This window comes from Bos javanicus, chromosome 10 (genome assembly GCF_032452875.1).
Source record: "Bos javanicus breed banteng chromosome 10, ARS-OSU_banteng_1.0, whole genome shotgun sequence".
NCBI lineage: Eukaryota > Metazoa > Chordata > Mammalia > Artiodactyla > Bovidae > Bos > Bos javanicus.
In genome coordinates, this window is record NC_083877.1 from 47,743,758 (window position 1) to 47,758,430 (window position 14,673).

Here is a 14,673-nt window from a genome sequence, read left to right on the forward strand (position 1 = left end):
ACTGCTGGTAGGCCAGTTGACGTTTTTCCTCTTAAAATGATTATGCTGCTTTTGCAAAGTGTTTTTGTTTTTTTTTTTTTGGTTTTCTCCATATAAACACAATGTTATATATAAAGTTTGAATAAAATTATAGTTCCATTTTGGAACTATATTGGACAAATTGATTTGTATTTTATTAGAAAGTAAATATGAGGATCAGAGCTGTTCTGTGTAATATATAGAGTAACATAATAGTTTTCTTTAGGATTCTAATTGAAAGATACATTTGTGTCTGGACAATTTGGTGTCCATGTATGTAAATATTTTTGTTTTTAGTTTTCATTTATTGAACATTATTTTCCTTTTAGTTGCACTTGAGTTTGTCTTTGGGTTCTGGTGGTGAGGAATCAAACCAAGAGAAACGGGAATTGATTCCAATTCATTCTGTCAACCTGCTGTTGAAAAGCATTGGTGCTACTCTGACTGATGTGGATGACCTTATATTCAAGTAAGAGTTCTGGTGAAGTGTGTTAGGAGGTTTTATACCAGCATGCTGTTTCTGGTATTCTTTTCATTTGTGCTAGAAGTTACCTTAGAAAAGTGGTAATTCTTACTACTTACACTGTTAATAGTTTGGACTTTAGGTATATTTATTTTACTCATAATGACAAGGTAAAGAGTCTAACATTTTTTTCAGTTATCAGCATCTAGATAATACCTGAATATAGTATAAACATTGAATTATTTTAGTAGTATGTTATAAATGGACCATGTTTTAAGTGAAATTATATTTAGAAATATATAGCAGTAGGATTAGATTTCAGTATAATTTGTGGCAAAGTATAGATAATAGCTCCTTGCTACCTTTAATATAAGAATATTTGTGTGTGCCAGATACATATAAATTCAATGAATATTTATTGAATTGAATGTTCAACAGTGGTATTAGAGAAAAAATTCATTAATACTATTTTTACCTTGTACACTATCAAATTTTATAGGACTCAAAGGCTTAAATATTAAATTCAAATGAAAAGAGAAAGACTAAGGAAAAACAAGTTAATTGCTATCAAATCTCTAAATAAAAGGAAACCTTCCTATGTTTAAAAGCAATGGCAAAAATCCTGATGGAAAAATAAAAATTAATTTGACTACATAAAAATTAGACTCTTAAAACAAAATCAATGAAAATAATTAAAAAACAAAGAACTGGGATGATATGACAAGTATAGCAAAAGGTTAATAATTTAATTTTTAACCTAAAAATTCGAATGCTGTAGGTACTAGAGAACAATGTTAACTAATTCATAAAAGGGAAGATACAGTGGCTAATAGTTTAGCTTTATTATTTATCAAAGAATATATGCAAATTAAAGCAAATAATCAAAGATTTTCAAAATATGAGAAATCCTAGTACTAGAGAGAAGTGCATCTAAGAAATGGACTTTTTTTTTTATCATATGTACGAGTGGAGAGGGATATATCTCAAGAGTCTTAAACGTTTTTGTAGTCTTTCACTCAGTAATTATTTTGGGTAGGAATTCGGTCAGGAAATAATATTGAAATGCAGCCAAAGTTATATTCAGAATACACATGGCAACTCTGATTATTATGTCAAAATTTATAAATATCTGATCATGAAAGAATTGTTTGACCCATCCACATGATGGAATGCTATGTTATTAAAAATGGTTACATCAAAATTTGAAAATCTAAAAGTATATTTATCTAAAATGTTGAGTATAAAAATGCATACAGAGTGTTTTAATATTTTTCAGTTGCATAGAAAAGAAAAGAAAGAATTTGAAGTGGAAAATGAGGAAAAGAAAAAGTTTAAGAAAAAATTCACTGTGTAGTGGGATTATGGTCAACTTTTTACTCTTTATGTGTTTATGAAAGATTTGCATGACAATGTACTATTTTTATCATAGTTTTGGCATCCTAATATTTAACATCTCAAACTATATGTACAAACCTAGTTGTGATTTAGAAATGATTAATTTATCACTGAAATTTTAAGTCTTTTTTTTTTTTTTCCAAAAAATAATCTTAGTACTTTTGACTCTTTCTCCTCCCAGACTTGCTTATTACGAAATTCGGTATCAGTTTTACAACAGAGATCAGCTCATGTGGAGTGTTGTTAGACATTACAGTGAACAGGTAACTTCCTGTCATATTAACAGTAGCTCATACGGAAGATACTTCATAAAATATCAAAGCAAAGCATTTATGACTGTAGTGGGTGACATTTACCTAACTTAGTGCAATTCACAATCTCATTACTTAGTAGTTTTCTGGAATGATTAACTTCTATTTCTTTAATTCCACCTCCCTGCCTTTGCCCCCCACCAACTATGTAAACCTTTTTAAAAGTTTCCTTTAGTGTATTTTCCCTTTGCAATTATACATTTACCACTTTGGGGAAGAATAGTGATTTAAGGGTCATTACATTTTATTCCCTCAGTGACTATAGTTTCTAAGCATAGTGTAGAATTGCCGGGAAACCCAGCTCCTCTTACTGATGCCTGTCACTCCAGGTTTGAAGTCTGTGCACAGAGACACAGTAGCTGTTTAGGGGCACTAGAGTACCATTGGCTTCCCAGGTGGCACTAGGGGCAAGGAACACACCTGCCAATGCCGTAGATATCAGAGACGCAGGCTCTATCCCCGAGTTGGGAAGATTCCCTGGAGGAGGGCGTGGCAACTCACTCCAGTATTCTTGGCTGGAAAATTCCATGGGCAGAGGAACCTGGCGGGCTACAGTCCATGGAGTTGCAAAGAAGCGGACATGACTCAAGCGACTGAGCATGCACGCACGAGTACCATTGCTATGGGGGACATTCCTCTTGCCTGCCTCTGCTGAAAGGTCTTTTCTCTTAAGGTGTTTAAACTTGATTTTTACATGTCCAAATAAGGATATTTTTTCATTTGGCTTTTTGTTTTGGTTATCAACCCATTTAGTTCATAGCAATGCTGATAATAATGTAACAAAAATGAGTACCAATTATTGAAATATATATTCATTTAATATGCATACTCAGCCATGCCTCCCAGTTTACAGATTAAAAGAGCAGGGCCTATAGAGACTACGCGACTTGTCCAAGGTTATGTAACTGATAAAGGGCCGACTTTGCCTCAAACCTGAGTTCTATCCCATTTGAAAGTCCCATGTAAAGTACAAGCATAATGCCTGGAACATAGTAAAACGTCACTGCAGAGTTTTCCTTTAACAACCTAATTTAGTCAGTATCCCACTTTTTCCACATTGGTTCATGATGTATTTTCTTAGAATGGTTGCAAAGATCTTCATTTATTTATTTATTTTCCTGTAGTTCTTGAAACAGATGTATGTCCTTGTATTCGGCTTAGATGTACTTGGAAACCCGTTTGGATTAATTAGAGGTCTATCTGAAGGCTTTGAAGCTCTTTTCTATGAACCCTTCCAGGTACTGGTCTTTTATTTATTTTAAGTGTAGTATAGAAAAACGGATGTTCTACTTTTTATGACAGATAATTCATATTTTAATTGTATCTTGGAACTGAATAATGTTCAAATACCAAGTACATCAATTTTATATATTTTTTAAATTACTAGAGATAACAGTAAAAGATTGTTTTAGAACTAACTGAGCACTTCTAGTATCTGGGTAATAAAGCATGCCTACATTTTCTAGGATTTAATGTAGTTGTTAGGAAGAGTGCTAAGTAGACTGAGAACATTTCAAAACTGTGTCACCACTGTGTAAAGAACTAATGGGCATTGAAAGCTGACTTTGTTTCATAGTCAAGCTTTCCTCTAACCTGTTCTCCTCCATTTAAAGGATGCAGGATCTCAGTGTGGTGAGGGTTTCAGAAGGACAAAGCAAAAAGAATAAATGGAAAAACAGGAGAGCCCAAACTGTGTGGACTTTAGTCTTGCTGTCAGTGTGGCTTGCTTTAACAGTCTGATGGCACTTGGTCCTGGAAGGCCAATTTCCAATTTTGGTTGAAGCCAATGATTTATTCCTCTCCAATTTTTGTCCTCTTAAAGGGTTTGCTAAGATCATGTGGGTTAAAAGTATCTTCAGACACAATAGGTGTTCTATCAGTTTTGGGATTAGAAGGTGAAAACTGTCAGCACAATGTTGACGTATCTTTGGGATTCTGTATCTTCATGGAAATTCTGAAATACTAGATTCAAAATCTTAAACGTATTTAAATTTTAAGTAGCAAACTTTTTTTAAATTTTCGACCAGGGTGCTGTTCAAGGCCCTGAAGAATTTGCTGAGGGGTTAGTAATTGGAGTAAAAAGTCTCTTTGGACACACAGTAGGTATGTATTACATATTTGTGTGTGTATGTGTGTAAATATATTATTATAAGTTATTATTAAATTCATTGTTTATAAAAAATAAATGACTATGTTTAAGAAAAGAGGGTTTCGCTGTACAATAATCCTTCTAAAAGACGTGTTCATTTGTTCTTAAATGGAAAATAATTTGACACTGATCTGAGGGTTTTTTAATATGTTAATTTGTTTATTTAATATGTTGATTTGTTAATCAGTGTACTTGAAATAGTTTTATTCCTCTTCTTGCTAAGTGGAAACTGAATACAATCAATATCTGCCTTTTTGTATAAGGGACAGAATTTTAAGCACCTGTTAGTTTCAAGCAGCCACATGCTCTCTATTGTGATAATGCTCTTCAAAGAAACAGTGTGATTTACTTCTCTGGGCCTTTTGATAGGTGGTGCAGCAGGAGTTGTATCTCGAATCACCGGCTCTGTTGGAAAAGGTTTGGCAGCAATTACAATGGACAAAGAATATCAGCAAAAAAGAAGAGAAGAGATGGGTCGGCAGCCTAAAGATTTTGGTGACAGCCTGGCCAGAGGGGGAAAGGGCTTGCTGCTTGTAAGTCTCCTGCTGAATCTTCAAGAAATACTAACTTACAGATACACTTTAGCATATGTACTGGTTGTGTGGCACGTGGAACACTGCTTGTAAGTAAAAGTCTGTCAGAGCAACAGTAGTGATAAATTGCACACTTTCTGTTTCCTTTTTTGTTGTCCTTTCCCTTTATCAGCATCAGTCTACCCTCCCCCCCAGCCCATTCCTAGACTTTGGTACTTGGGCTGGAGTGAAAACTATAATGATGGCAGATTAGCACTAGTGTGGAAGGTGGGGAAGTGGAGCAGAGGAATGGTGGAGGTAACTGGAAGGAGAGAGTCATTGTCTTCAGGTCATGATCAGTCAACTGTTTCTATAGAAGGCAGGTGCACAGGTTACGTGTTATAAACCAGGAACTACCTTTCATTACTTTTCAGGACTATACCATTCAATTATACAGGTAATACATGACTATCTTCCTTATGAGTAATTATAAGAACTTCTAAGTTATTTTTTTAAGTGGGTAATGGGAACCTAGGTAAGGCTATAAAGTACTCTTTGATTATCCCTCTCCTCTTCCTAGAGGTATCTAATCTTTTCAGTATAGTATACATCCGTCAGTTCTTTTTCTGTGTGATATACAGCCGTTTTTAGTTACTAACACTACTTGAAAGCTATGTAAAGAATGCACAAATATTACTTTTTAAATTTTGAAATTAATCCAGTAGACTGTTAACTGCTGTGTTTGTGCCTGTGATTTGTAACGTGTATTGTCTCCTCAAAGCGCTTTATTTGTCAGGTTATTTGCTGTCCATGAGAGGTCCCTTCATTTTTGGTTTTCCACACTTGGCACTAAATTATGGAGTAACTTCATTGGAATTTGGACTTCCCTGGTGGCTCAGACAGTAAAGCGTCTGCCTGCAATGTGAGAGACCCGGGTTCAATTCCTGGGTCGGGAAGATCCCCTGGAGAAGGAAATGGCAATCCACTCCAGCACTCTTGCCTGGAAAATCCCATGGACGGAGGAGCCTGATAGGCTACAGTCCATGGGGTCGCAAAGAGTCGGATACGACTGAGCGACTTCACTTTCCTTTTTCCTTTTCATTGGAATTTATAATTAGATCTCTAATTTTCTCAGCTCATTCATTTTACTGATATGGAAACTGAGGCTTAAAGAGATTGCATCAACTAGAGAATCCCATGGACAGAGGAGCCTAGTGGGCTAATGTCCACTGGGTCACAGTGAGTTGGACATGACTGAAGCGGCTTAGCACGCATGCACACAAATCAGCTGGTGATTGGTGTCAGAGTCAGATGTAAAAAATGTTCACCTTCTCTACTCTTCTGACTGTTAAAAAGTTCTGCTTCTGTAAAGTGCTTCATTTAATATGTGCTATGAGGTCATATTTTAAAAATCAGAGATCTCACTTATACGTGCATATTCTCTGTCAAGTCCTTGTTTTTTTTTTTAAAAAGTTATTCCTGTAATAATATGTCTGTAGAGACCTCTAGTGGTCGGTTTAAAATTAAGCACCTTCCATTCAGGCTTGACTTGATCTATAATTTCTCTCTCAGGGAGTTGTTGGTGGAGTGACTGGAATAATAACAAAGCCGGTGGAAGGTAGGTTGAGAATGTTTCCTTTCTGTACAAAGTCTGAAGAGTTGATACATGGTAAAAGTAATAGATGTTATTGTTAGACTAGATTCTCTTGGACTCTCAATAGCAATTGACTTTTTTTTTAATCCTAGTTAAAAAAGCACATTCTTTATTCAGTACAATCCCTATCAAAATCCCAATAGTTTCTTTTTTCAGAGATTGATGAACTGATTCTAAAATCTATATGGGAATTCAGGGGAACTCTGAATAGCCAAAAACATCTGGGGAAAAAAAGAATGAAGTTGGAGGACTTATACGATCCAATTTTAAAACTTACTGTAAAGTTAAAGTAGCTATGACAGGTGTTTCTGGCATACAGATACACATATAGAGCAATGGAGTAGAATTCAGATTTCAGAAATACATATTTATTGTTATGGTCGATTGCGTTTTGACAGGGGTGCCAAGATAATTCCATAGAAAAAGAATAGTCTTTTCAACAAACGGTACTGGGACAGCTGGATATAAAGATAGAGCTTATATATGTGACCCAGCAATTCCGCTCTTAGGTATATACCCAAGGGAATTGAAAGCATCTGTTTGCTCAAAAACTTGTACAGAAATGTTTATAAAAATATTACTGATAATAACCAGAATGTAGTAGCAATTCAAATGTCCATCAACTAATGCACGGATAAACAAAATGTGGTATAAGCCATACAAATGGGTTAGCATCCATTTATAAAAAGAAGTCAGGTATTGATACAAGTACAAGATGAATGAACCTTGAAAGCGTGATTCTAAGTGAAGAAAAGCCAGTCACAAAAGGCCACATATTGTATGATTCTGTTTGACCAGAATAGGCAAATCCATACAGATAAAAATTAGGTCAGTGATTGCCTAGACCTACAGGGTAGGGAGGAAGGAGGTAAACTGCATAGAATTGGGAAGAGGGTTTGGGGAAAAATAGGAAATAATTGCTAATAGGCATGGGCTTCCTTTTTGAAATAATGCAAATTTTCTAAAATTGATTATGCTGATAGTTGCAGAGCTGTGAATATACTATAAAAATGTTTTATTTGTATACATTAATGGGTGAATTATATGGAATGTGAATTATATTTTTATAAAGTTCTTATATTTTTTACAAAGTACACTTCTTGAAAAATCTCCTGATGGTTGGCAATAATAATAAGAATAATATTTTCTGGTCAATTCTTAGATCCTCCAGTCATAGTTACTAACTAAACTCCTGGATCACTAGTTGTAAAACTTGAGTATGCCTTAGGATTACCTTGAGGGTTTGTAAAAATGCAGATTACTGGCTGGGAGTGGGGCCTCATAATTTTGCATTTTTAATATACTTTGAAAACCACTGTTTTATCACAGGTTAGGATTAAATTTAACCTCTTTAGAATGTCAAATTCTAGGAGCTTCCTGGGTAAAACCATTCAGTATTTGACTTAGACGTTCGTTGAGTTCGAAGTTGCTGATTTTAAAATCTTTATACTTTCATTGTCTGGATTTATGAAGGTGCCAAAAAGGAAGGAGCTGCTGGATTCTTCAAAGGGATTGGAAAAGGGCTTGTGGGTGCTGTGGCTCGTCCAACTGGTGGAATCATAGACATGGCCAGTAGCACCTTCCAGGGGATTCAGAGGTAATTAAATATGTATGCCATGTACAGGCCACGTGTCTATGTGCTGATTGTTGCTAGGAGTACATAAGTATGCTAAATACTCTGCCTGCCCTTAAGAACCTTAGAGTCTGATCGAGAGCTCTTACTGGTCCACAAGGTGGAGCTCCCCCAGAGAGATGTAAGAAGAGACTTTTTTTTTAATGGCTCATTTTCTCTTTTATTTGACAAATGGTTATTGGTCCTTACTATATGCCAGGCACTGTGCTAGACACCATGGAATAAAAGAGTGGATGGCCTACTCCCCACCTTTATTATTAAGAAAAGGTGGAGGAACATGAAATCAAACTGACCTGGTTTTAATATTTGTCACATTATTTTGGCAAGTTATTTAAAATTACTGTTTATCAAATACTGATATATTGTGTTACATAGTGGAGCTTCCCTGGTAGCTCAGTTGGTAAAGAATCTGCCTGCAATGCAGGAGACGCAGGTTCGATCCCTGGGTTTGGAAGATCCCCTAGAGAAGGAAATGGCAACCCACTCCAGTATTCTTGCCTGGGAAATCCCATGGCAAAGGAGCCTGGCTGGCTATAGTCCCTGGGTCACAAGAGTCTGACAAGACTCAGCACAGTATTCATGGTTCATGTGTTACATAGGATAGTGGTTGAATCAATACAATAATACATTTGTTATTTTGAGAAATTCTCATGTGTTTTCTTATATGTACTTACACAGGGTTGCAGAATCAACAGAGGATGTGTCCAGGCTCCGTTCCCCTCGCCTGATCCATGAAGATGGCATCATTCGCCCTTATGACCGACAGGAGTCTGAGGGCTATGACATATTTGAGGTATAAATTCTGTTCTTTACGATCATGAGTGAAATTGAATTTTAAAGATTTCTATGGTCAGAGCTTCATGGCTGGTTCCTAAAGTTCCTGATTCATGAACTTCTTTAAAGATTACACAGGAAACAATGGTATGCAGGGTAGAATTTGATTTTTTGTTTTATTTTATTAGCATAGCGTATCAAATAGAAGTAACTCATCATTTTTTTCTTTTCTGCCCAGGATCAAAGCGTTTTAGTGCAGAAAGGATAATGTTGAAAGTAGTCATAGGCTTTATTACTGTTTGTACTGAGCGCCTTTCATTTATGTTGTTAAACTTCAGTCCTCTGCTTATAGCTAATTATTGGAATTTCGCTGCTTCCTTTTCTCTCAACCAAATTAATTTATTTGTCCTGTATTGTAAATCTAGATTTATTCAGGTAAACAGAAGCTGGAGGAGAGAAAAAAAGATTATGTACAATTATAATCTTTTGTTAAAACCTTGAAACTTTTTTGGAATTTCTTTTGGTTTATATTTTAGTTTTAATTTTGTAATGTAAACAATATACACATATGTAAAATGCTATTCTCTCATGACTAGCTTTCCTCCAAAATAAAATTTTTAATATTTTTCTACTTTGACTTTAAAATAAAATGACTCTTCATTGTTCTTAGCCTTTGGTTTTTATAGTATGTGATTACATTTTACCTTTCTGCATGCTTCTAACTTTATTTTCTTTCTTTTTTCTGCCTACACAGCAAGAACTGGAAATACAGGAGTAAATGTTTTATATACTACTACTTGATTTCATCCTTAAAAATCAAAACAAACTGTGCTATTAATTGACTGTCCTGATCTATTTAGAGTGAGAGTCCATTTTGATGAAATTATCTTTACATTTCTTACCTCTCTCTGAACTTTTTATTGTAGTGGCTTGGCTACAGATAAAAACTGTGATATTCCTAGTAATATTGTACAGGAATAAGAGGTCAATATAAAAGATGAAAAGATGCAGGAAATCAACTTTGTTTTATATTTAGTTGGAGGGATACTTTATTGAACTTTTACTGTCATCCTGAGAATTTCACCTTTTCTTATGGTATTCATATGTGTTTCTGGTAAAGTTGCAAAAAAAAAAAAAAAAAGAAGAATTCTTATGTCCAATCTGTGTGTTCTTTATGTATATGAGTCCTGCTGATAGAATTACATACCTGTGTTTCATAAATCACCATAAATTTACTCAAGTTATGAAACTGTTGATTGGGGCATATATTTTAAGAAATGAAGTATCACGTGCTCTGGGCTTCCTTGATGGCTCTGTGGTAAAGAATTTGCCTGCCAATGTGGGAGACTTAGGTTCAGTCCCTGGGTTGGGAGGATCCCCTGGAGAAGGAATTGGCAACCCACTCCAATATTCTTGTCTGGGAAAATCCTGTGGACAGAGGAACTTGGCGGGCCACAGTTGGTGGGGTCACAAAGAGTCAGACACAACTGAATGACTAAACAACAGTCAGTTGCTCTGGATCAGTCCCTCAACCTCAAATAAGTATTGGCACATCAATTTTGAGAATTTATTCCCTTGCCTCTTTTTCTATTTTAACTTCTCTATACTCATGCTAGATAAATTGCAATCATTTTCTAATTACGTTATGTACAGTCTTAGCCCTTCGTATTTATACTTTTTAAAAATTAAGTCTCCTTATTGGTTATGCTTATTTCACAATTATTAGATGTAAAAATAGAAATTGAACATGTAATTAAGCAGATTACTTATGTGGCTTTTGAATTGATGGATGTCTTTATATTTAAAAACCAATCTCTTTTGCTTTTAAATCCTTCAAGAGGATGCATAATCCTAATGGAAATTTAAAAAAATATAAACTATGATTTTGAAATTAGCGACCCCAGAATAAATTTTCAACATGTTATATTTTGATTTCTCTTTTTTCTATAATTGATAAAAATGTTAGATTTAGCAGTATCTTATCTAGCAACTTTCATGTTTCCTCCCAAAATTGGAAACAAATTATGAATTTAGATTTATTGTGTTTTACATTTAAAGAGAATGAAGCTGTTAACATACAACTGTTCAGTTGCATTATATATTTTTAAACTATAGTTATCAAAATAATAAATTGAATGCTTCGTATTTGAAGCAAGCACTTTATAGAAGAATTTGCAGCCCCATGAACTGTAGCCCACCAGGCTCCTCTGTCCATGGAATTCTCCAGGCAAGAATACTGGACTGGGTTGCCATTTCCTTCTCCAGGGGATCTTCCTGACCCAGGGATCGAACCCAGGTTTTCTGCATTGCAGGCGGATTCTTTACCGTCTGAACCACCAGGGAAGCTTCCTATTTGAAACAAGCACTTTAAAATAGAAGAATGACATCCAAAGACTAGCCTGCCTAAAATTGTAGCTGAAAAACTTTTCTTGCGCCTGGATAATTGAGGGTTGGCAGAAATGGCGCCTCATATACAGTTTCTATGAGAATCAAGCACAGTAACTAATTCAAGATTCTATCTTAAATCATCACTAATAATTATTCTTTCTTCTTAGGTAAAAGTAATATTTTTTCAATTTTCCTGGAAATATTATTAATACAATTTTATGAGACTTCTGGGAAAAATTTTTTCTTCACTGTTTACTTTTTGATCGTGTAGCTCTTTAGTGTTCTTTTCCTCATGATTTCTATTTCTTCCAACTGCATGTCAGTAAGCACAAAACTTCAAGAAACTATTATTTTAGCTAAATATAGTCATTGTGTGTGATTCAGTAGTTTTCGTTAAGATATGAGAACTGGAAGAAGCAGAATGATTGTACATTAACAAAAGAGCTTGGTAACTTTCTTCCATGGGTAGCAAGGGTAGGCGTGGATAGTTAAGGAGTTTAGGCTGTTTCGTCCCTTACTATCTTGTTGTAATCAGTTAGTTAGGAACAAAGTATTTGATTATCTACACTGTGCTGGATATCCAAATGAAATGAGACTTCTGTCCTTAACGGACCAAGTATAACAAAATGTGTAAACATTGAAGATCACTAGAGGGTAAAATTATATCCTCCTCAGTGCTTGCTATAATATGGGTACATTCTAAATAATTTGGAATAATTTGGGAATCTGGATTTACCCCCTTTTCTTTTCTCCTGAGTATTGTTCTGCATTCTTTAAGAGTGAGCTTTGAAAGTTACTGAATTATATTCTGTGTTTTCATAGGATATACTCTTCTACTTATCCTCTCTTCTCCCAGGATAATTACCATCTACACACACACATACACATTCATATAAATACTTACACAGAGACATATATGAAATATATATATATGTATAGCCAGTTTTTGTTTAATATTCATCTTGCTTTCCATAGTTAATGATTGTATAATATTTAAAATGGCATTCCTTGCTTTTTTGTCTTAATTATATTTTTCCTGGTTCTTAGAAATGCTTCATTTTTAATTCTTGCTTTATCTATTGAGCTAACTTTACCTCATATATTTGACTATTCCCAATTCTTGACATTAGAGCTGTTACCATTATTTTACATTAATGACACTATGATACTATATATATGTTTAATATATTTTACATTAATGATACTATGATAATATAATGATGTAATAAACATCATTATACATATTGCTTTTTCATATCTTGTATTATTTCCTTCGAATTTACTTGAAAAAATTGAATGCTTTTGCTAAATATTATAAATTCTTCCAGTTGCCTTTTTGGGAAGGAAGAGTGAATATTTTATAAACTCATCTGCCATAGAGACTGAATCTCAGAGTGTAGTGGGTTTCAGAAGTGCTGAAAACTAGGTTTCTGTAATGTGTTATGGTGGTAAAATATACTTTAAAAGCTTTAGTTTTGTAAAATGCAAAGCTTATAACTAATGAAAATGCATACAAGATGGTAGAAGATGGAAAGCGAGTAGTATTGTATATTTCATCTCAGATCTAAATGTTTTAACATATTTAAATTTCAAGGCTGAAAATAAATATACTAAATTGTTATTTTCATTTATATTCACTTTAAAGGAATTAAGGTATAAATATTAAAAGATATTAGTTAATTCACACAAGAAGATATGAAACAAGTAACTGTTAAACTTCACTTCTCTCTGAGATTCATTCTGAAGTTGAGACATCCATTCTGAGGTTGAGACCCCCATTCTTTAGGGATTCATCTTTGTTGTTCATGGCTTTTCGTAATTGGTCAAAGAATGACGGAACCAAGGATCTTTAAAAAAAAATGTGTATTTTACTATTGAAATAATAAACAAGTGTGCTTTCTCTGCTTGTGATTATTATTGATTATATTATCCTTTTGATAATATTGATGTATTCTTGGTTATAAATTGTTATTATCTTATTTGTTGGGTATGTTTATGTTTTATATTTTCATATATTTTCTCTAATTTTTAATTATGCATTATATATAATGTCAATAATATTTCATTAGCATTAATTGTAAATGTAACTTTATTGATATTTAATGTTTATTGATTGAGGTCACAATAGTTTTGAGATAGTTAAAAAATGTATTTTAATGTGCTACTATTTATACTTGAATTATTTTATGCTTGTAATTGTATTCAGTAATAAATTGTGCCAGCTGTTTGAAATCTTAGAAATTCTTCATGTTTGTATTAAGATTGCCATTAAGTTTTCTTTTCTACCAGGAATATAATTCTAGTACATATTTGTACTCCTCATGCATGTTTAATATATAAGACCAAATATTCAACAATATTAGTTATCTTGAAATTTTATTATTTTTATTATTGTAGATCAGTGGTTCTTAACATTTGAGAAGGATAACAGACCCCTTTAAAAATCTGATGAAAAATACGAACTGTCCTCTGGAAACAAGTTCAGAAACACATATTCAAAATTTTGTATTTTTTTTATGGTATTTCATAGGCCTTCCAAAGTCCTTCCAAGGACCCCAGTTTAAGGACCTCTGGAATGTTAATGTCCAGTTTTATACTAGTGTTGGTTCATATAAATAAAATTTGTGATTATTTCTGGTAAAACTATTTAAAAGTTTTGGAATTATCACACAACAAAGTGTATTTTATTAGAAGATTGCTTAGTAAGCATTTAATAGTTACTTGACTTTTAAGGCTCAGTGAAAGTTTATTTATAAAAATGCTGTGAACATTTTTCTAGCTTCATGTGCCAATCTGTAGAATTGTGCTTTTGGTTTTAATAATTTTTTCCTAACTGGCACTAATATAGGGTATTGGAAATACTGTTCAGATGCATGTTACAACACAAATCTTGAGTCTTCTTTTCTTTTCAGAATCACGTCAAAAAGTTAGAAGGAGAGACTTACCGATACCACTGTGCTATTCCTGGGAACAAGAAGGCAAGCTTTATGGTTACAAATAGGTATTGACTTCAAGTGACATCTTTTCAAATGCTAACTGTATATATTATAAGAATTTTGGAGACGAAAATGACATTGGATTTAGATAACTATGCTTCAGCTGCAAAATGTTCATTGTCATTGTTGTTCTTTAGTCACTAAGTCGTGTCTGATTCTTTGAGACCCCATGGACTGTATCCTGCAAGGCTCCTCTGTCCATGTGATTTCCTAGGCAAGAACACTGGAGTGGGTTACCATTTCCTTCTCCAGGAGATCTTCTTGATCCAGGGATCAAACCCGCATCTTCTGCATTGGCAGGTGGATCCTTTACCCCTGAGCCACCTGGGAAGCCCTGTTCATTGTCATAGAATCACAGAAATTCAGGTCTGAATGGTTCC

The 14,673-nt window shown here is 34.0% G+C and overlaps 1 protein-coding gene across 2 annotated transcripts in view; it reads left to right on the forward strand.

Moving 5' to 3' along the window:
* Positions 1–14,673, forward strand: part of VPS13C (vacuolar protein sorting 13 homolog C) — a 181,400-nt gene that overhangs the window by 159,920 nt on the left and 6,807 nt on the right. Inside the window, exons 72-80 of one of the 2 annotated variants that reach the window (XM_061431119.1) lie at positions 348–487; positions 2,058–2,139; positions 3,312–3,425; positions 4,215–4,290; positions 4,706–4,869; positions 6,421–6,466; positions 7,976–8,099; positions 8,814–8,928; positions 9,664–13,197. In XM_061431119.1, the coding sequence (XP_061287103.1) occupies positions 348–487; positions 2,058–2,139; positions 3,312–3,425; positions 4,215–4,290; positions 4,706–4,869; positions 6,421–6,466; positions 7,976–8,099; positions 8,814–8,928; positions 9,664–9,687 (885 nt within the window). In that variant the 3' untranslated portion in view covers positions 9,688–13,197. Of the gene's footprint in view, positions 1–347; positions 488–2,057; positions 2,140–3,311; positions 3,426–4,214; positions 4,291–4,705; positions 4,870–6,420; positions 6,467–7,975; positions 8,100–8,813; positions 8,929–9,663; positions 13,198–14,209; positions 14,299–14,673 lie in introns of those variants that run through there. The other variant, XM_061431118.1, reaches the window with a different exon arrangement.